This window comes from Oreochromis niloticus, linkage group LG14, assembly GCF_001858045.2.
Source record: "Oreochromis niloticus isolate F11D_XX linkage group LG14, O_niloticus_UMD_NMBU, whole genome shotgun sequence".
Classification (NCBI taxonomy): Eukaryota; Metazoa; Chordata; class Actinopteri; order Cichliformes; family Cichlidae; genus Oreochromis; species Oreochromis niloticus.
Genome location: NC_031979.2, coordinates 10,516,566 through 10,539,145, shown reverse-complemented (window position 1 = coordinate 10,539,145; position 22,580 = coordinate 10,516,566). Strand labels below are relative to the sequence as shown.

At 41.2% G+C, this 22,580-nt stretch overlaps 2 protein-coding genes across 6 annotated transcripts; both read left to right on the top strand.

Annotated features, from left to right (window-relative positions):
* Positions 1–2,675: 2,675 nt before the first annotated feature.
* Positions 2,676–11,682, top strand: LOC106098517 (suppressor protein SRP40). Of its 5 annotated transcripts, none has more exons than XM_019367652.2 (16): positions 2,676–2,831; positions 3,389–3,534; positions 3,676–3,771; positions 4,297–4,371; positions 6,227–6,329; positions 6,647–6,687; positions 7,002–7,091; positions 7,257–7,370; positions 7,461–7,553; positions 7,652–7,765; positions 9,973–10,029; positions 10,146–10,193; positions 10,411–10,524; positions 10,632–10,730; positions 10,829–10,912; positions 11,094–11,682. In XM_019367652.2, the coding sequence occupies exons 1-16, from the start codon at positions 2,810–2,812 to the stop codon at positions 11,406–11,408; spliced, it is 1,611 nt and encodes a 536-aa protein (XP_019223197.1). In that variant the 5' UTR covers positions 2,676–2,809; the 3' UTR covers positions 11,409–11,682. The 5 variants fall into 5 exon arrangements, with proteins under 5 accessions (XP_019223197.1, XP_019223196.1, XP_019223198.1 ...); XM_019367651.2 differs by having other exon boundaries at positions 7,649–7,765; XM_019367653.2 differs by lacking the exon at positions 7,461–7,553.
* Positions 11,683–18,418: 6,736 nt separating this feature from the next.
* Positions 18,419–20,637, top strand: LOC100702017 (splicing regulatory glutamine/lysine-rich protein 1). Its single transcript, XM_003449305.5, has 4 exons — positions 18,419–18,577; positions 18,721–18,812; positions 18,996–19,247; positions 20,335–20,637. Exons 1-4 carry the CDS (start codon positions 18,556–18,558, stop codon positions 20,338–20,340), a joined length of 372 nt encoding a protein of 123 aa, XP_003449353.1. The 5' UTR covers positions 18,419–18,555; the 3' UTR covers positions 20,341–20,637.
* Positions 20,638–22,580: the final 1,943 nt, after the last annotated feature.

The following is a 22,580-nucleotide window of genomic DNA, read 5'->3' as shown; positions in this document are numbered from 1 at the left end:
GCCTGTGGGACTACATACGGGACCCGATTAACCGGCGTCTCCCCATAAGCGAAGTCAGGCCAATTTTAGGTCAACTCACAAATGCTCTGTCCCACCTGGGTTCGGTGGGAATAGTGCACGCTGACCTCAAACCTGGAAACATCATGGTTGTAAACCGCCATGAGTCTCCAGTCAAAGTCAGACTTATAGACTTTGGCCTCGCATGTCCTGCGTCTGCAGTGATTCCTGGTCACCGTGTGGGGACAGTTGGTTATAGTGCACCTGAGGTTATGCTTGGCCTTCCTTACAATGAAGCGATTGACATGTGGTCTCTGGGGCTGGTAGCTGTGGAGCTAGCTACAGGGGTGCCACTCTACCCTGGAAATGAATATTATGATGTTTTGAAATTCATCATAGAGACTCAGGGTCAGCCACCAGATCATGTTCTAGACTCTGGCGTGTACACTGAAGACTTTTTCATTGAAGACAACTACAACTACAACCAACAGCGCTGGACATTTAAGACTGACGAACAATTTCAGTATGAGACAGGATATGAGTCCCTGGACACTCGATACATGAAACTTAAACGTCTGGATGACCTCGAACATATAATGAAGGTTAGACAAGGACCAGAAGATGGCCAACGCTTATTTGTCAGCCTAATTAAAGGGATGTTGGCCTTGGATGCACACCAGCGGATAACACCCTCGGAGGTTCTCCGGCATCCCTTTTTCAGCCCTGGCCTCTCTAACAGGTTCCCATGTATCGACAACGAAAGACCATACAGACTCAATCTCCAGCATGACATCTTCCACCCTGGACAAAACTGACAAAAACACAAACTGGGGTTGGAAAAGGATATTAACAGCAAATTACACTGGAAAAATTAATTAAGCTGCTCCAATAATGATCACTTTGGCTTTTTTTTTTTTTTTAATTTTCACTCCCCCCACCCCAACCAGTCGCGGCAGATGACTGTCCCTTCCTGAGCCTGGTTCTGTCGAAGGTTTCTTCCTTTTTAAAGGGAGTTTTTCCTTCCCACTGTCGCTAAATGCTTGCTCATAGGGAATCTTCTGATTGTTGGGGTGGCCAAAACTCTAGGGGAAGTAACAATTCTTGTGAAAATTAAAAAAAAAAAAAAGCCTACCAATATTCAAAGCGCAGCAGCAGCGGACACCTTACCATCACATCAGTCCTTCAATCAGACCTAAAACACCATGTTTACAAAAATAAATGTGATAAAAATTGGAAATAAATTGCGTAATAATTGTTGTTTTTGATATATATACATATATACATACATATATACACATATACACATATACATACATATATATACACATATACACATATATATACATATATATACACATATACACATATATATACATATATACACACATATATATATATATATATATATACATATATATACACATATACACATATATATACATATATATACACACATATATATATATATACATATATATACACATATACACATATATATACATATATATACACACATATATGTATATATATACATATATACACATATACACATATATATACATATATATATATATATATATATATATATATATATATATATACATACATATATATATATACACACACACACATACATATATACACATACATATATATATATACATATACATACATATATATACATATATATATACATACATATATATACATACATATATATATATATATATATATATATATATATATATATGTATATATATATATATATAGCCTGGCCAAAGTCCAGGCTATCCTAGATTTCCCTGTGCCTCGCACTAGACGTGAACTTCGCCGGTTCCTTGGAATGGCCGGCTATTTTCGTGGCTTCTGTAGGAATTTTGCAGATGTAGTTGCGCCTCTCACGAGTCTCACAAGTGTATCAAAACCATTCGTATGGTCGCCCACATGCCAGAATGCTTTTGAGTCTGCCAAAACTCTCCTCTGCAGCACTCCGGTACTTGCTGCTCCTGATTTCACACTTCCTTTTAAACTCGAGGTGGATGCCAGCGCCAACGGTGCAGGTGCGGTGTTGTTGCAGGAGGACAAGCAGGGTGTCGATCACCCAATTGGTTATTTTTCCAAGAAGTTCAACGTTCACCAGCAAAAATACAGTACCCGTGTACGTGTGGACGTAGCCTAAATCACCTCTCGCTCTGTTTTTTTTTGCCTTCAATGCTCCTCATTAAAGGCAAAGAGGTTTTTTCCCCTAAACCTATTCCTACATTTTGGAATCATGGATAGTTAAAATTTGTTTTTGATAATTTCCTGCTTTGACCTGCTAGAGAAATGGCAATCCTTCTCCTTCTGCAACACTATCCAAATTTTTTAATTCATGCAGACAATGCACACAGGCTACAGTCCAGTCATAAAACTAGCACCACCTGTTCGCACAGGTAAACCAGCCTTTCAAGCTATGTAAGTCTCATAACACAAACAGATGGTGACAGTCAAATACAATGCATGTAAGCAGCTTTTAGAATAAGACTGAGATAAAATAAACACAATTTATAGAATAAAATCAGATAATCAGCTATCCTCTTAAAAGACAACCGTGAATAATAAATAATGGGTACAATAAAAGATGACTTCACAGTCAGAACTGATTGGTGACTTTCTTTTAAGGTGATCTTTATTTTGAAACCGATGCGGGGAAGTGTCTGCTTTTGGCCCTCCCTGTTACTCCACCCCAGGGCTCCACACACCCACACCTTGTTATAAATGGGATCAGGTGGCTTTGTCAGATGCGACCTGGACTCCTGGACAGAGGACTGAAATGGAGTCCACCCTCCTCAAAGGTTTGCTATTTTTTAACTGGCTTGTTTCTTTTTCCTTTTACAGTTTGAAGAGTGTGGATTAAATGTATTTATTTTTGGACAATGCCTTTTTTAATGTGCAGAATAACCACTACAGGGAGATTGCAGCTGATGCACTCCTGCTGCTTTATATTTGTAGACAGCAGGCTCTTTTTAAACCTTTCTTCTGCTGTCAGGGGTGTGCACTTCCCCAAATTGTTAATTATTAGAGTATTCACTGATTTATAACCAAAGGCTCTATAAAGTATATGCAGGCACAGTTTTAGTGTTGATGCCTGATTTTTAATGTCTGTGTTTTAACCTGGCTGTCCTTTTAAGGAAGTTGGATAACAAGGAAGTCCTGGCACATGCTGCTGTCATATGTGTTTTTTATTTATTTTAATATTTTATTCAAGTGCATGTTAAAAATAGGCTGTTAAGACAGATGATCCTCCATAAAGTTTGTATATACAGATTACTCATTAGTTGAGCGTTCAGAAAAATTGATGTCTTTCAGCCAGATATTTGTAACACTGTTCACCTGAATTGTTCAACTGCAGGTGGAGCAGACACTGCAGGTGTCCGGCCTGCAGCGGTGCCCTCTGGCAGTTCGCAGCCCCCGGCTGAGGTAGAAGGGCTTGCGGAGCTGGCCAAGACGCAGGGAGACAAGACTCAGACCGGAAAACCTGCAGGAACAGGAGATGAGGTTAGCAGGAGAAACAAAGCACACACGTTGTGACTTCTCCATTATCTAATGCTAGTGAAGCAATTAAAGCAGCTCTGTTCACAGGCTCAATTTCCCCACTGAAGATAACACATCTACCTTCTCCTCTCTTGCGTTTACCAGGAGTTGTATTCACTCGACAGCTCTCCAGACAGTGAAGATGAGGGTATCGGCAAGAAAGAAAAGAAGAAAAAGAAGGTGAAAAAGAAGAAGAAGAAAGTAAGTGTGGCAGAGTTCAGTAAAGTGAACTACCGATGAAAACAGTATAGATTGTATTTGGAATTTTTTCTCTGTAAATATTTTCTGGTATCTACTAAGATCACTCAGCAGTTTTTTAGGGTGTTGTCCTGACGGGAGCACATGTGGTGTTGAAATCATGAGTTACAGCTTCTTACAGAGGAGTGGAGTACAGTGATGGCTGCACCCAGTCAAACAGGAGAGAATCGTTTGTTCCATGTGTGGCTCAACTGTTGCTTTTGGCACAAGTCGTTAATGACATAGCAGGGATAGGTGTGTGCTCGTGTGCTTGTTTGTGGAGTTTTCCTTTATATGTGTTGCCAAGTGCCTGAACGGGCTCTTTCATATACAATCACATAAACAACCTGCCCTCGTATGACAGAAACTCACTGGGGCGTGTTGGCCGTGACTCATTCCTTCTCATGTATCATGTCATAAACAAAAGATTGCGTACATAAACTTCTGTATGTAAAATTAAGCACTAATATTCTCCTTTTTTCTCAATAGAGCTCCAGCTCCTCCTCATCATCATCTTCTTCATCTTCATCTTCCTCCAGTAGCTCCTCAGACAGTGATAGTGAGGTAAGTTGCAGATTGGCATGTGCTGATCAGGGTTTGAAGAGGAAATGTATTTGTTCAATAAAAATCTGAATAAATGAGATGTTCTTATGTGAAGCCATGGAAGAAAAACCCTTCTCAAACAGCCACTTCAACTTTCAGACTGAATGCCTTGGGGTATTTCCAAGCACTATTTGATATCGAGGTCACAGTTTGTCACACACCACCTGTAACACTGGGGCATTTTTAACTAGTCAGTGTGAGCAAAAGTGTGCACCAAAATGTTGCTGATGCATCCATGCAGAGCACTTTGTGTTTACTGGTAAATTGTAGTTTTGCTGATATAGTGACAAAGCAGTTTTACCCGCACACCCACATGCATGACACACACATCTACACCTAACCACAGATTCTGTTTGAGAGCCTTTTTTTAAAAGCTCCTGCTAAGGTCAGGCATCCAAAAGAGTTTTCTGAGGGCTGTCCAGAGCGCTTTTGTTCTCAGTATGTTGACACATGAGACACAAAGTCAAACACAACAGCAGACCCTCGACAGAAGTAGGTTGTAATGATTGATGGCTGATCTAGAGCCTTCAATTCTAATGTAATAAATCTGAATAAGTGTGTCATTTCTGTGATCATGTGACTGATCTGTTTTCATTAGAATTTTCACCTTTATTAATAGATTCTGGTTTTAGGAGAATCCAGGGTTTTCTTGCTCACATGTAGCTTCCATGGGCTGTATGTGCTTATTACCAAGTGGAAAAACATGACTCTCTTGCAGTTCCTTGCCTGCTCTAACCTGTCATTTACCAGGTGCTGCCATTACATGACTTAGTCATGACAACACTGCTCGCAGTAATTAATTCTAGCCATCTTGATGTTTGCTTAGGAATGTAAATATCTTTCCAAACACTTAGAGAATTTTGCAGTTTTGTTTATGTAAATCCTTACGAAAGGCAGCTATACAAAGTCCTTGGCTAGAAGCACAATTTCAAATCGGCTCACATGGGATTTATTGTCCCGTTTAATTATGTATCTGCCTTAGGTGAGGATACTGTCTAAAAATGCAGTCTGTTCAGTGAATATTTAGGGTGGATTGAATCTAAAAACTGCATTTTTATCCTGTCTCTTAGTAAACTGATAGATAACCACGTCAGTCTTCTCCCTGCTCTTGTCAATTTCAGCTCTTGAAATAACTCAAGGAGCACACAATGACTCACAATTCCAGTTTTGTCTAGTTTTCCAATTTTGCAACTTTTAGATGACTGCAGTCATATGATGACATGATGTGGGTGTAAAATCAGGAGACTCAGGAAAAGCCAGTTATTTTGCTATTGCATGATTTTAAGATAAATAGACAAAGGTCAAAGACACAAAGGATAAACGTTTCAAAGCAACAACCAGTTAACCACCTACTGGGTCACCTCTGATAGGACTTAACAACTGGTGAGCTTTATTGTGACTTTATTTAACTTACTGAAGCAGAAGGTCTTAAAAATAAGTATACAGAGCAGCAGAAATGATTTCTCAACAGGCAATAGCCTTTATAGTCCTGATCTGAAATGACAAACTATGTGAGAGGAACACGCCCATTAACAATGATATTTTTTGGATATCATCCAGCTACCGATAAGTTGTGTCTGAGAAAGTTATGTGTCTTACCATGAGAATACAATGACATATCAGTTGTGTGCATGCCTCCATGCATCACTGCTCATGCATGTGTATGCGTGGATGTGCATACTGTGAGTTGGTTTTGACGTCTGATTTTGAATCCTCCTCCCGAGTCTTTTGTATTAACACAAATGTAACATTGCATGAATACACGCGAAATAAAAATGCATTTACGAAACAACTGCTGTTCAATGTTTCCTGGCAGGATGAAAAGAAAAAGAAGAAGAAGAAAAAGGAGAAGGAAAAGAAGAAGAAAAAAGACAAGGAGAAAGAGTATATCCATGACAGTGTCGTCATATCTCAGGCTGGTAGGTGAGCTACGCTATTTCACGATGACAGTTTGTTCTTGATTTCTGCTTTGCAGCGTCTCCACGATGAGCCTGAAATTTCAATTAAATCAAAGAGGTAGTTTGTTTAATTTGCCGTTCACAAACAGATACTGAACATTCATTGGGTTTTCTTGAAGCCTGTGTCTAGATCCCCTTTATAACAACATGTCCTAAACCATCCTGCAACCCCACATTCTGTGATCATAGTAGACCAGCTGTTTACATAACAATATGTGTTTTTTCTTCCAGAGTGATTAAACTAATGCATTGCATTTTGTTGCATTCAATCTTACCAGGTTCCAATGGCCAAATAAAACATGCAGACGATCTTTGTCAGGTGAGAAACAACTCAAGTCTGTAATTTTATACATTGCATTGCTCATGAGGTCGACGATCCAGTAACACCTGTGGTATAAAGAACAGCTTTATTAATCGACCAACATGTTTTTTCATCAGATTCATGAGAAATGTATTGCATACCATAATTTAAATGCCGTACATGTTTAGCAGAGAAAAAAAATCTTAATTTGAATCAATCATATAGGTCCTGTGTACCGATCCACCAATCCACTCAGTTGTGTGAAAAAACAGAGCACAATCAATCGAAGCATTCCAAACTTATCATTGTAATTTTTTTTTTATTTGTCTCAGGATTTTAACTCATCAGATGACGAGGATGACAAGAAGAAGGAAAAGAAGAAGAAGAAGGAAAAGAAGAAGAAGAAGGAAAAGAAGAAGAAAGTGGGTTTAATTTCCCCTCCAAAACTGGCAAATTTTACGACAACGACTAATTGTTTAATAAGACTATCAAATTTCAACATACCATAAATGACAAATGACAGAGACAAAGGATAAATATATGGTAGACTATGTTAATAAATATGTATTATACTTCCTCTGTCCTAGGAATCTTCTTCCTCATCATCTGATAGTTCATCATCTGACAGTGAGGACGAGAAGAAGAAGAAGAAGAAGAAGAAGAAGAAGAAGAAGAAGCAGAAGAAGAAGAAGCAGAAGAAGGTGTGAAACTCACCATTGTCACCACATGTATGTAACTCTGAGTAGACAGAGAATGATTTATACGTAATACTTTTTATTCCTTTCTCACAGGAATCCAGCTCCTCTTCTTCAGATAGCTCTTCTTCATCTTCTGACAGTGAAGATGACAAGAAGAAGAAGAAGAAGAAAAAGAAGAAGAAGAAGGCATGAAGATCACTATTGTCACCTGCCTGATGTGTGTGTGTTAATGTGCAGACAGAAATTGATTTTATATGTCAGTACTTTTTATTCCTTTCTCACAGGACTCCAGCTCCTCGTCTTCTGATAGCTCTTCTTCTTCATCCTCTTCTGACAGCGAGGATGACAAAAAGAAAAAGAAGAAGAAGAAAAAGGACAAGAAAAAGAAGAAGAAGAAGGTAATGTCCAAGGTTCTTAATTTTCAAGTGACTAATCCTTCTATTTCACTTGTGTTTAAAAGTTCATTAAGACTTTTTTTGTTTTAAATAAATTCGTTTTTCCACAGGACTCCAGCTCAGATAGCTCCTCTTCTTCATCTTCTTCTGACAGCGAGGATGACAAGAAGAAAAAGAAGAAGAAGAAAAAGGACAAGAAGAAGAAAAAGAAGAAGGTAATGCCTGAGGTTCTTAATTTTCAACTGACTAATTTCTCTATTTCTGTATCACAGTTCATTGATGATATTTTGTTTTAAATATATTCATTTTTCCACAGGACTGCAGCTCAAATAGCTCCTCTTCTTCTTCTTCTTCTGACAGTGAGGATGAGAAGAAGAAAAAGAAGAAAAAGGACAAGAAGAAGAAGAAAAAGAGGGACAAGAAAAAGGTAAAACAGATGTGGATGTCTGTTGTCCTCTTACATTCAAATGACGTTACAAAATATACAGTCAGTATCCAGGCATGAGCAATTAAGAAGAAACACCATAGGGGTTTCATTTCTTTATTTTTTATTTAAACAACAAGATGAATTATGTTTCTTAATACAGGATTCCAGCTCTTCATCTTCATCCTCATCTTCTGACAACAACAAGGAGAAAAAGGACAAGAAAAAGGAGGATGATGAGAAAAAAGTAAAGTAACTTGTGTTTGTGTTTAATAAAAGCATCAGTCCTGTTGCTCTGTGATAACCCACCCACAGCGAGCACATTTACCCTTGCACTGGCTTTTCACCATCAGGAAATGATTCCTAACAACTCAGCGTTTATCATTTTGAAAGTTTATGAAGTTTATTTCTTTAGCTTAACTGTGTGCGTGTGTCTTCTTTCAGGATGAAGAGCAAAGTGATATTGGTCTGTCAGCAGCAGGTGAGTGTTTTCTACTTGCTCTTGTGGACAGTAATATAAATCACATTAGCCAAACATTTACATTATGTTGATCCTTTTGGTTGTCTTTTCTCTATTTTTGTAGGTGGTGCAATTCCAGGACCAGATGAAAAGGTTCCTGGCAAGGTGAAATATTTGCTCACGCATATGTCTTCACACTACACCTGCATGCACAAACTCAATACGTGTAAACAAAAGAGCGACAGCTCCTGGCTCTAAAACAATGAAGCCGATGCAAACTTATTCTCGCTAATTGTTCTTGGTTGCAGTTTCAGGTTTAAGTAAGCACAGCATGATGTTCATTTTATATATTATGATTGCCCTGTTGGACTCAGAAAAGACGATAAAACTGAGTATGGTTTAGTGCAAACTTACTGTGTGGCTGTCAAGTTGCTAGCCTAGATAAGAAGTACTGGGATAGCTAAAGATGACTGTGCACAAGAGCCGAAAGCTTGAGAGAGATTAATGGAGCCGACAGGTTTTTGGGATCAGCCTCAAGTGGCTAACAGAAGACCTACAGTTTTTTTTGTTTAATTTTTCTTGCTCTGGAGTTTGCTGCTTCATTGAAAAGATGATTCCAAATGAGTTTTCAGTATCCTTGGTTTCTCCCCATGTTGAGATAAATTAAATGTTTACAGCTGACTCAGTGCTTTAGGGAGCCTACAAGCAGGAGTGGTGACATCATGGTGACCATGTCCTGGTTTTATATAGAAAGGCATGACAGGAATAAAAAAATATAATAATTACTTTCCTTTCCCATGACAGCTTCAAACTTCAGACGATTGCAAAGTCTCCTCTACACTGGCTGGTATGTATGCCTCTCTAGCTCTTACATAGATCAAATAGCATTGATGGCATTGGCAATGTTATTGATGGCAATGATGTTTCCTGTCTAATGGGGGGAGTAGAGGCAGTACCTAAGGATGGCAACCTGAGTGATGATGAAGGAGAAGGAGGGGAGGAGAAGGACAAGAAGAAGAAACTGAAAAAGAAAAAGGTAAAAGATTGTCAGCTACCCATACAGAACTCTAATAACAGTACTACCACTAATAATAATATATATTACTAATAATAAATTAAACTTGTAATTGTTCAACTTTTTTACAGGATTCCAGCTCCTCTTCTTCTTCTTCCTCTGATAGTGAAGATGAAAAGAAGAAAAAAAAGAAGAAAAAGAAGAAGAAGCAGAAGAAGAAGAAGAAGAAGAAGGTGGTTAGAAAAAGTCTAAATATATATTTTACAGAAAATCATGTATTTCTGTTACTGACTGACTGATGCACTTTCTAGGATTTTAGCTCTTCTGATGATAGCTCCTCTTCTTCCTCCGATAGTGATGATGACAAGGTGAGAAGAACATCTACAAATATCGCCATTTTCGTCTTTGCAAATACATTTGATGCACTCAAAATTATGAAAGATAGAAGACACAATTTAAATTGAGTCTTCTTTTTTATATTTAGAAAAAGAAGAAGAAGAAAAAAGACAAGAAGAAGAAGAAGAAGAAGAAGGTGAGGGGCCATCCATTTTAAGGTTTTAGGTTAAATTTGTGAGTTTTATTTAAAAAGTTTCCAAAGCTTATTGGACGAGTCACAACACTTTGAAAGTAAAAAAACCCCAAAACAAACAAAAACAACAACAACAACAACAAAAAAACAGATCTTGGCAAATGGAGGATAAGCTACTGTAATTCCTCTAAATGAAATATGTTCCTTGTTTTTTGTCCAGGATTCTTCTTCTTCATCAAGCTCCTCAAGCAATTCTTCTAGTGATGATGATAAGAAGAAAAAGAAGAAGAAGAAGAAGGATAAGAAGAAAAAGAAGAAGAAAGACAAGAAAAAGGTAAAGAAGAGTGGACTCCCTGCCTCCTCCTCCTTTGTATATTTTCAAAACTCTGGTTCCTATCCGTCTTATGATTGTGTAACTTCACTATCATATTTACATCCCAGGATTCCAGTTCCTCTTCGGGTTCTTCTTCCAGCAGTGATGATGACAAGAAGAAGAAAAAGGAGAAGAAGAAAGACAAGAAGAAGAAAGACAAAAAGAAGGTAGTTCTTTCCTTTGTGATGGAAAAAAATGTGTCTCTGCTCATTTTGGTAATCATGTTTGTGAGTTGATGAGTTTCTAACCCTTCCTTTCTGAGCAGGACTCAAGCTCCAGTTCAGGGTCCTCTGGTAGTGACAGTGACAAGGAAAATAAAAAGGAGGAGCGTGAGAACAAGGAGGAAAAGGTAAAATGACTTGTAACCTGCTAATATCAGATTATATGAAAGAATAACGACAAATAATAATTTTAACATTATTCTTTTTTACCGAAGTTTTGGCTCCTCGGGAAGTGAAATCAATAGAAACAACAAAAAAAAGCTTTTAATCTAAAAATGTTCAAATGGATTGTTAATTGTTCATTTCCAGGACCACCTTGATGGTGAGCAAAGCAGCGACCCTAAAACCAGCATTTCAGCCTCAGGTGGTGGTGGACCTTCTGCCACTAGTGGCGGCAGCTCCAAGCCAAGTGATGCTCCCAAAGTGTCTCTTACATCTCCTGCCTTGAAGCTGAATCCTGCGAGTTCTTCAGCTGCCACCAAGTCCTCCCTTGTAATCAAACGTCCCAGCTACATGGAGAGCCTGATGGGCACCCCGAAGAAGACTGGAGACAGCACGACACACTCCACTAGTCACTTCACCTCAAAGGATCTGCTGTCAGGGCCCAGACCTTACCAATATTAAGATGTCATAGATCTTAATAATCAGTCAAAATCTGGCCTACATGACACTGGAAGCACTTCAGTGTAATCATGATATGCTTTAATGATGTTACCTTGGGTCATGATTTCATTGGAAGATCAGTAAATTTTACAAAATAAATGCACTGCTTGATTAAACAGGATTCTGAGAAAAGATTTGTGTTTTTAAAATGGACAAGTTTACAATTGGTGGAGGAAATGTCAATTTACGATCACAGCAGGTTAAAGGTTTGAGAAATAAAAGAGCATGAATTCATGTTTGTGGTTTTTGTTTGCTGTTATTATTACCAGTTGGTGCATCAGCACTTTCTACTAGAGGCTGCTTCCTTTATAAGCAGTAAATTCTATATCTACAGTTAATTACAATGTAAATATTTTATACATGTAACTACTCTAAACTACTAGGTTGAGCATATGGTTTTAAATGTGTGTTGTACTCTGTCATTTTTGGACCCATGTGGACCATGTTCCCCAGTAATGTCTGTGAAGGTTCTCAGTCATCCAGGTCATCGTAGTCAAAGGAGTTTGCAAAGAAAAGCGTCTGGACTTCTTTAAGTTGCTTGAAGACGTTTCACCTCTCATCCGAGAAGCTTCTTCAGTTCTAAGGTCAAATGGCCGAGAGTCCCAGATTTAAACCCAGTGGGAGTATCCCCCCAAAGAGGGACAAAGGACCCCCTGGTGATCCTCTAATCACATGAGTCAAGGTGTGAAAACGGGTGTGGGACCTAATCAGCCAGGGTTTCGGGTGAGCTCATTGTGAAACCTGTGGGGCCATGTGAATTCCTGAGGTCAGATGGCCCAGGATGTGAGTGGGCGTTAAGGCGTCTGGGGAGGGAACTCAAAACTGGATTATAGATGGCAGACAGTTGGTGTCGTAAACCACCGCCTCTGTTCAAAGATGGTCGCTCACAGTGGACATAGATGGCCTCTTTCACTCCTCTTTCAAACCATCTGTCCTCTCTGTCCAAAATGTGAACATTGGCATCCTCGAAAGAGTGACCTTTATCCTTAAGATGCAGATGGACTGCTGAGTCTTGTCCTGTGGAGGTGGCTCTTCTATGTTGTGCCATGCGCTTGTGAAGTGGCTGTTTGGTCTCTCCAATGTAGAGGTCTGGGCATTCCTCGCTGCACTGTAAAATGGTAAATGGTAAATGGCCTGCATTTGTATAGCGCTTTTCTAGTCCATAGGACCCCAAAGCGCTTTACACTACATTCAGTCATTCACCCATTCACACACTGGCGAATAGCAAGCTACATTGTAGCCACAGCTGCCCTGGGGCGCACTGACAGAGGCGAGGCTGCCGGACACAGGCGCCACCGGGCCCTCTGACCACCACCAGTAGGCAAACATGGTGTTAGGAGGCCTGGGTCGTTGACCCAGGGTTTTTGAGTTTGTTATATTATTTATAATTTCTAGTCTTTGGTTTCTTTGAGTTCTGTCTTATGGTTTTTGTCTGTCGTCTCTAGTTGCTGTCTCCCCTGTCAGCTGTATCCCCTTGTCTAGTTCGCTTCTCTGTGTATCCTTAGTTGCTATATCCCCGTGTCCAGTCAGTCTGTGTCTATAAGCTCAGTCTGTGTTGTGTTTCCTGTTTTACTTTGAAGGTCTCTGTCTTTTCTCAGTGTGTTCAGTTTACGCTTCTTTGTCTCGTTAGTCCTGATTTGCCCCAGTTGTGTTTCCCTCCTGTTGCCCATTCCCTGATTGCTCCCTCTGTGTATTAAGCCCTGTGTTTTCCTGTGCTCTCTGTCGCGTCGTCCCTCATGCTGTGTGTATCTCCCTGTGTGTGTTTTGTTAGATTCTTTTCAGTTTAGGTTTTGTAGATATCCTTTGTTCAGCAATAAAGCTGTTTTGAGTTCATGACTGTCTCCGGAGTCTGCACCTTGGGTCCTATTCCTGTCTGCACACAGCCGTAACATGACAGAACGACGCGACCATACTATGGACCCAGCAGACTCTGTTTGGTATCGGCGACCCGCAGTTTCTGCCTTCCTCAAGGAGAGCGTGAGGCAGGAGGCTAAGCATGCCCAGGAGCTCCAGTCACCCTTCTATGGGTCTCGTTTGGCTTTCGGAGGGCCCCGCAGCCTCCAAACTGCCATGGCCATGGCCGAGCCGGCGCCTATGCCTCGGGCGATCAGATTGAGCACGTGCTCATTCTCTCCAGTCGCTACACCTCCGCCTCCACCCCTGGATTACCAGTCCGACAAGAAGGTTAAGCGGCGGAGGAAGAGGGATTACGTGACGCCGGACGTTAGACTCACTCCGCTGCAATCCTTCGCTCTGTTTTTGGGTCTGCCACGTTCTGAGCTTCACAAACTCTCTGCTTCCTCGTCGCAGCCCGGTCTTTTGGAGGGTTCGCAGCCCAGTTTGCCACCTCCCACTTCCCGGAGAAAGCGACGTTCACGCAGTCGCCACTCTGTCTCTGCTGAGCCACTCCCCGTGGTGAGTTATAATGACTGTTTTCATTCTGCTCCCTCTAAGCTGGAAAAAGACAATCATATGAACACTGCTAAAACTGAGACTGTTAAGACTATTACACATGGTGGTGGTAGGAAGCTAAAAAACATTTTAGAGGATTCTGTGTTTTCTGACCCTGCTCCTTCGCCCAGTTGTGTTCCTGCTCCCAGGGCGGCTCGGGCCCAGCATTCCCCTGCACCTGTTTCAGTGCTTCAGGTGAGGGAGGCTGAGGTCCAGCTGGTCCCTGCTCCGGTGCCTGTCGCGGCACCTGTACCTTCTCCTCGGGTGGGAGAGGCCGGTATCCGGCAGGTACCTGCACCTGTTTCTGACCTCGCTGGAGGCTCAGGTGAGCCCGTCCAGCGATTTTCTTCAGGTTCTGGAGGCTCAGGGGAACTAGCTCAGCTTACTGCTAATCCACCACCTAACCCACCATTACTACCATCGTTACAACAGTCAATAGAACTTAAACTTCTATCCATAGCTCGAACATTAGCTCACCTATCGGCTCAGTCACCTGCTCAGTTTTCACCTCAGTCGTTTACTCAGCCGTTTATTCCTGCTGGAGGGTCCGAGGGACCGCTCCAGCCTTTGTTCGTCTCCGCTGGAGGGTCTGAGGGGTCCGTCCAGCCTTCTGTTCCCGCTGGGGGTTCTGGAGAACCGCGCCAGCCTTTGTTTGCCTCCGCTGGAGGGTCCGAGGGCCCGTCCAGCCTTCTGCCTCCGCTGGAGGGTCCGAGGGCCCGTCCAGCCTTCTGTTCCCGCTGGAGGGTCCGAAGGGCCCGTCCAGCCTTCTGCCTCCGCTGGAGGGTCCGAAGGGCCCGTCCAGCCTTCATCGCCACCACCTGCGGCTCCCACGCCGTCACCTGGTCCAGCTACGGCTACGGCTTCGTCCTCGCCTGGTCCAGCTACGGCTTCAGCTCCGCCGTCGTCTGGTCCAGCTTCAGCATCGCCTGCAGCGTCACCCTCGCCCGGTCCGGCCTCCGAGTCTTCGCCTTCGCCCGGTCCGGCCTCCGAGTCTTCGCCTTCGCCTGGTCTGGCCTCGGCTACAGCTTCGCTTGGTCCTGCCTCGGCCACGCCGACGTCCGGACCACATCCTGCGCCTCTACAGCGCCGGCCTCCTTCCAGGCCTCTGATTACGCGTCCTGGTCCTGCTCGTCCTGCTCGTCCTGCACGTCCTGCTCGTCCTTTCTGGCTGCTTTCCAAGCCGATGATTGGGCATCCTCGCCGTCGTGGACGGCCTCCTGACCTGCTCCGTCGCCGCCGGTGCCTCCCGCCCGGCCGGCCTCCTGACCTGCTCCATCGCCGCCGGTGCCTCCCGCCCGGCCGGCCCCCTGAACTTTTTTCTGGACTCTTGGGTCGTCGTCCTCCGGGCCGGCCCCCTGAACTTTGTGACCTGTTTTTCCTGGCCGCCTGTGTGTTTTGTTATGTTGCTTTCTGGGCTCCGTTGTTTGCGGTTTTTTTTTTGTTTTTTTTTTTGTTTCTGGCTCCTTGTTTGGTTTGTTTCGAGCCCTCCGTCCTGTTTCCCCCACCGCCCGCCCTGGTTGGGTTGTTTTTCGTTTTTGGTGATTCTGGTTTGGGCTGTCTGGAAGCCAGCCCTTAAGGGGGGGGTACTGTTAGGAGGCCTGGGTCGTTGACCCAGGGTTTTTGAGTTTGTTATATTATTTATAATTTCTAGTCTTTGGTTTCTTTGAGTTCTGTCTTATGGTTTTTGTCTGTCGTCTCTAGTTGCTGTCTCCCCTGTCAGCTGTATCCCCTTGTCTAGTTCGCTTCTCTGTGTATCCTTAGTTGCTATATCCCCGTGTCCAGTCAGTCTGTGTCTATAAGCTCAGTCTGTGTTGTGTTTCCTGTTTTACTTTGAAGGTCTCTGTCTTTTCTCAGTGTGTTCAGTTTACGCTTCTTTGTCTCGTTAGTCCTGATTTGCCCCAGTTGTGTTTCCCTCCTGTTGCCCATTCCCTGATTGCTCCCTCTGTGTATTAAGCCCTGTGTTTGCCTGTGCTCTCTGTCGCGTCGTCCCTCATGCTGTGTGTATCTCCCTGTGGCTCCCTGTGTGTGTTTTGTTAGATTCTTTTCAGTTTAGGTTTTGTAGATATCCTTTGTTCAGCAATAAAGCTGTTTTGAGTTCATGACTGTCTCCGGAGTCTGCACCTTGGGTCCTATTCCTGTCTGCACACAGCCGTAACATGACACATGGAGTTAGTATCTTGCCCAAGGATATTTGGCATGCAGCCTGGGATCGAACCACCGACCTTCTGATTAGTGGCTGACCTGCTCTGCCACCTGAGCCACAGCCACCCACAAGATCTGATCTTGAAGATCAGAAGATCAGATCATCTGATCTTGTCTGACCTGGAAGATCAGACACCAGCGAGGGAGGATAAGAAAGACAGACGCAACAACGTTGTCATCCCCTATGTAGCCGGTGTATCAGAGAAACTCAGGAGAGTTTTCTCCAAGCACGACATCCCAGTGTACTTCAGACCCAGCAACACACTCAGACAGAAACTGGTCCACCCGAAAGACAAAACTCCAAAACACAGACTTAACAACGTGGTGTATGCTGTACAGTGCAGCGAGGAATGCCCAGACCTCTACATTGGAGAGACCAAACAGCCACTTCACAAGTGCATGGCACAACATAGAAGAGCCACCTCTAATGTTCCCTCTAATGTGTCTGAGCGAACACACAAACTCCCTGAGCGATCCCTTGGACCACTGTGAACAACAGCAGACGTGTGCACTGTGGTCACGCCAGCATCGAATCCATCCAAGTTACATGGTTTATTAAAATAATCAAATTACAGCATTTACATTTATGTTAGACTACTTTTAATTAACTGCTTTAGCCCACGTACAATGAAAATTTTAAAAAATCTTGTTCATGACCTGTGTAGTATGTTAACACTATTGGAAGTAAAAATAACTTGAACTCAAATTTTGAAAACACAACTTTTAAAAAAAAAATATATATATATATAAAGCTCTGACTTGTGTTATGAGTCTGTGGTCTGGGAGAGAGTCTGTAACTCTCTGTCTGTCAAATACAGTAAAGACCAATGCTGGGCAATTAATAATATAGTTACTTCTTTAAAAAAGTAACTGAGTTTTGCAAACAAAGTTTTTTGCAGCTGTTTAATTAACGTGGCTTCACTCCACATCAGCCACGCCGCTTTGCTAGCCTGTCAACGACGTTGATTAGCTGCGCATATACGTGAATGTGAATCGCGTGATTGGCTGGACTATGGGGTACAGTGGCATCGTTTTAATCCCATACAGGAGCAGCCAGTCACTTACTGACTAACACTGCAAAACAGAATTATTAAAGTTTTAATTTTAATTGCAATTCAGGTTAGAATTTTTTTTTGTTGTTGTTGTGGGTAACGCAGATTTTTTTCTGCGCAGAGACCGTGCCAGTAGTGCGCAATTGCGCACCGCGCAGCTTAGAGGGAACGTTGAGCCTCAAAAAAATACTGAAAACCACCAGTGCTACCTCTCAGCCTCCCAGTAGACACATTCACATTTCAATTAGAAAATCCTGTATCGCCTTGTTGTCAAGTTTTTGTATTCACAGGATTTTTTTTATTCACAAGATGCATAAACTTAGGTGTCCTCACCGACTGCCCACCTATCAGACTTTTACTGCTGCGAGGTAATAAAAAACAGAGCTAAATAAAGTCCAAGAATTCACAAGTACTGCTGAAACAGTAAGTCATAAACAGGCATCCACAGCCCCATGAAAAGTAAACTAAAACTCTGAAGACTAGGGTAAGGATGAATTTATGAGCCCCCCAAAACACAGAATCACACACACAAAAACAAACAAACAAAGAAACTATGGAGATGTCTGTGAAGGTTCTCAGTCATCCAGGTCATCGTGGAGATGGAAAGAAAAGCGTCTAAACAAGTTTTCTTGAAGACGTTTCACCTCTCATCCGAGAAGCTTCTTCAGTTTTAAGAGCCCATAGGGCTTAAAATCTGGGACTCTCCCCCAATTGCTCTTAGAACTGAAGAAGCTTCTTGGATGAGAGGTGAAATGTTTTCAAGGAAGCTTAAAGAAGTCCAGACACTTTTCTTTCCAAGCTCCTTAGAAAACTGAGGAGATCTAGTAAAGGCTGTAACAACCGGAAATTAAATCAAACCAGCAATCTTAAACTTTCAACAGTAGAAAACATAATGTGTTCACAAAGAATCCTAAACACTGGAACCATGTCAGAAAGCACCCATGTGGCTTGCTGTGCTTAAACACAGCTGGTGTTTTACCCCACATAAATTAAACGGAGCTTATTCTAAGATCCTTTAGTATTGGTCGAAAAATAGAGAAACAAGGTATTTTACATATCCATCTATCCAATTCATTTTCTTCCGCTTATCAAGTTCATGGTCCGGATGGTAGGAGGCCCGGAGCTTATCACAGCTGATGTGGGAGAAGAGGTGGACGGTGGATAGGCCAGCGAGCAGTGTTATGTATCAAATACGCATAAATAAGAAATATAACACTATCTCACAACGTCTCCCACTCACCTCACGGCAAGAGCGAACTGCGTTTCCAGGGCGTGGTGTGGTGTTGATCACGTGACTTAGGTGCGGTCGGTCACTCCAGATTTCCTGAAAAGTAGTAGCAGCGAGAGCTCACTGACAGTTTGTTTCGGAATCGGAGAGAAGAGGCGCATAAGCAATAGTCACAATGAGTTTCGATCTGTCAGAAGGTAAAAATCTATCGCAGCTTTATGGGATTTTTTTTTTTCTTTAGCTGCACTCTTTTGTTGGAGTGCGAACAGGTTTTGCGCTCCATATTGCGATATGTGGACACATGATCCTTAAAACCCTGTCCCATCTTTGTCATTGGCAGCTGCGGGTAAGGACGAGGAGATGATAAAGAAGGAGGAAGCACAGAAAGACGAACTCAGTTGGCCCTGGGGCAAGAACAAAGATAAGGGCAAGGTAAGACTTTTAATTCGCTTTCCAGAACAAAATGTGCGCTACGGATGGACGTTGCATAAACACACGGTGACGAGAATTGACCTCTCCTCTTGTAAACCTGTTTTTCTGGTCTTTCCTTACTTTTGATTAACTACAATAATTACGACATAAACAACTACTTGTCAAAACTTTGTATATTTTTAGGAAGGCAGCAAAGACAAGTCTGGAAGTAAGGACAAGGACAAGTCTGGAAGTAAGGACAAGGACAAGTCTGGAAGTAAGGACAAGGACAAGTCTGAAAGTAAGGACAAGCACAAGTCTGAAAGTAAGGACAAGGACAAGCACAAGGATAAGGACAAGTCTCACAGCAAGGAACATGGTGAGAAGAAGAAGGAGAAAAAGAAAAAGGAGAAGAAGCATGGAGGCAAATCGGGCTCATCTTCCAGCAGTGATGAGGTAGGTATACCTGTACGGTTTAGTTTCAGGGATCACTTCCTCATCTCATGATCAGGCAAAGTGGTTTTAGTTGATTTTTATTATTATTGTTGTTGTTATTATTATTTGTATTTATTATAAGTATTTTGTTGTCAAAGTTGTTATAGTTTTTGTATTTTTCTAATTAGTTTTTATTTTGATTTCTTTTTGTATTTAATTCGGTTTAGTTGAAGTCATTTCCAGGGTGGATTCTCTTGTTTTAGTGTAGTTTGTATTATTATTATTATTATTATTATTATTATTATTATTATTATTATTATTATTAATATTATTATTAATATTATGAGGGAATGTATTTAGGACAGTAGGTAAAACTTCTTCTAAATTTAAATTTTTTGTTATTCAGCTTTTCCAAGCTCACAAAATATTTTTTTCAAAGGTTTATTTTTAATTTTTATTTTATTTCATTAAAGTCTTTTCTCCCCATCTAGTTTTTAGTTTTAGGCAACTAAAATGACCTGGGCTGGCACAGTGAACACACACAGGCAACCTCCACATAACTGTCAGTGCTCAGTGTGTGAACGTGTCTGTGTAGTTTTCCACAAAAAAAGCAACCTGCAACTGAACATGTAACATACCAGTCACACCTCTGTTCAAATGTTATCCGCCGAATCATTGGTTCCTATGGAACAGCCATAACCAGCCTTACCAGTACTTCCAGTTTAAAGAGATGAGACACACCCAGCTCTCTTTTGTGTGCATGCTGCTCAGACTGTGATCAGATCTGACTGATTAACCCGCAGCAGGGGAACACCTACTCCTATCAGCTTTCAGAGGAATTCCTTTTCTCTGACTTGCACTTTTATTTTAAGAATACATATCATGTTGATCACATTTGTATGAAAATACTTACGCGCATATGACCCAGTGTGTGACAAAAGAGGAAACTGGTCAGATGATGTGAGAACACACTTGGATCAGTCGTGACCTGATTACATTTCCGAATACCCCCCCCCCCCACACACACACACACACACTTTTAAAGTGTTCCTTTATAAATCATTGGTTCCTTTCAGCAGTAACGGCATTATTGCCTTTGTCATTTCAGGACTGATGCTTCTTGGGGGACCAAACTGCTCTGTTAGTCTTTTTATAATCTCATCTGTCGACTAAGTGAGTGTGCCAGTTTTTCTTTTTGTCCTTCTGGTGATGTCTCATGTACACAAAGCCGATGATTCCTGGAAATTAATGTTCGGGCAACAAACAGTAGGTCTGCAGGATTTACCCCCATTTTTTTTCCCACTCCTGGCTTGTATGGTTTTTCACCACAAGATGGCAGTAATGTCCACATAAAGCAGAAAAATTTGAAGATTTTTCTGTTATGAGAATAAATAAAAATACACAGATTGTTGTTGTCTGTCATTGTCATTTATTTTTGTTTTGGCAAAATAAAAAAGACTTGGACCACTGGAATATTTCTTCTTAAACCGGTGACTTTTATGAATAATAGTTGGGTTTTTATTTTTAAATTTGTTTTTTAAGTAAATGTTTTCTTATTTAGATGCATGTACATGCACTAAAAGAAGCAGTTTTCCTAGTGTGAAACTGTGAATTACAGATCACTTAAACTGGAGACTCGAGTGGAAAAAGAGACGTAAAATGTTGAATCTTTTTTCTTTCCTCCTGGAAACTGGCCTCAATGTCGATGGATGGATCAGGATGGCACAAGCAAGAACAAATATTTGCAATCTTAAAAAAAAAATCCCAGAAATAAATTGACCAACCTTCAAAAACCTAAAAAAATGGTAGTGTGGACACTCTATATCAGAGATGTCAAACATAAGGCCCGGAGGTGAGAATTGGCCCCTGAAAGACATCAAATCACAACAACAGTCACCTCAAGGCACTTTATATAGTAAGGTAAACACCCTATGATAATGGGGTCATACAAGAAACCCATTAACAAAGAAAAAATCTACTTTTCTTAGCTGGTAAGACTGAAAAAAAAAATCAGTAAATCAGCTTCAACTTGTTAAAAGATCACAGATATTTAGAGAAATTGGCTTCAATTTTAAAGAACAAAGTGACCCTGATTTTAAAAACAAAAAACAAAAAAACAAACAAAAAAAAACAGAACAAAAACCTGGTCTTTGTTCTCATGTTACATCTGCTGTTTCCTCTCATTACACAAAATAATAAAAATCATATGCTAAGAGTGCCCACCATGATTGCTATACAACCAACCTCATCCCCTTCACTGTTCTGTTTCTGCACTTGTGTTTGTTTCTGTGTTTAATGTGAAACTGTCATATTGTCATGCGTGTTTATCATCTTTTATTTTTTCTAACCCACACAAACTATATTTGCATTTTTGTCCAACAAAAAGAAAGCCTTTTTGTCTGAGGTAGTCATTCAGTTCCACTCTATTTTATTAAATTTTGCTTCGTTGGAGGACATTAAAGCAACAGCACCTCCCTGTGACATCACTGACATTAAGACGTGAGCACATCTGAAAGATGCAGCTTGTTCCTGTGTGACTTAACTAGTAAACTTAACTAGTAAAAGGAGGCTGTGTCCCTTTTTTGTGGTTGGGTGATGCGGATAAACTGTGAAGCACACTTCACGTGACAAATGATCGGAACCAGACAGGTTCATTTTTAAACTGTGCGCCTCTCCTTATTTCATTTTCTTTCCCTTCACCTTGGAGATGTTGTATCATTATGACTACTTGTCGACATGTGTCTGAAGACTTGACCAAGTTTACATTTAAACGTCTTGTCTGGTGACTTTTCAAAATTTTCCAAAGCCTCACTAACACTTTCACTTTTTATAATTTACCAGAGACAAAAAGATCAGAGGTAGAAGTGAAGTTTTTTTTAAAAGGTCAAAAAATACTCCTCCATTCAGCTTGCAGCAGGACTCTGGGACTCAGTGATTGATGGAGCCAGTGGCTGATTAGAGCTTCTAATTATAAAAGAGGGAGTCCTTTTTCAGCATGATTTTGTAATCAGTCACAGCTGTGGATTCAGATTTACAATGAAGAAAGCAGCAAGAGTAGAAGAATAGTCACTGTTGAAAGATGAGAAATTTTCACAGGAAGCCACACACACACATTACTTATTTTAGGTAAACCTTGCCAGGATTGGACTGAACCCCCTTTTCCTTCAGAATTGCCTAAATTATTTGTTTCACATTCAACAAGTTGCTGGAAAAATATGCCAAGTTTTTTGATCCATGTCAACATAACACGATTTGTCAGCTGCACATCAATAACGTGAATTTCCAATTCCACCACATCCCAAAGGAGCTCTATTAGATTAAGATCTGGTGATTGTGGAGACCATTTAAGTACAG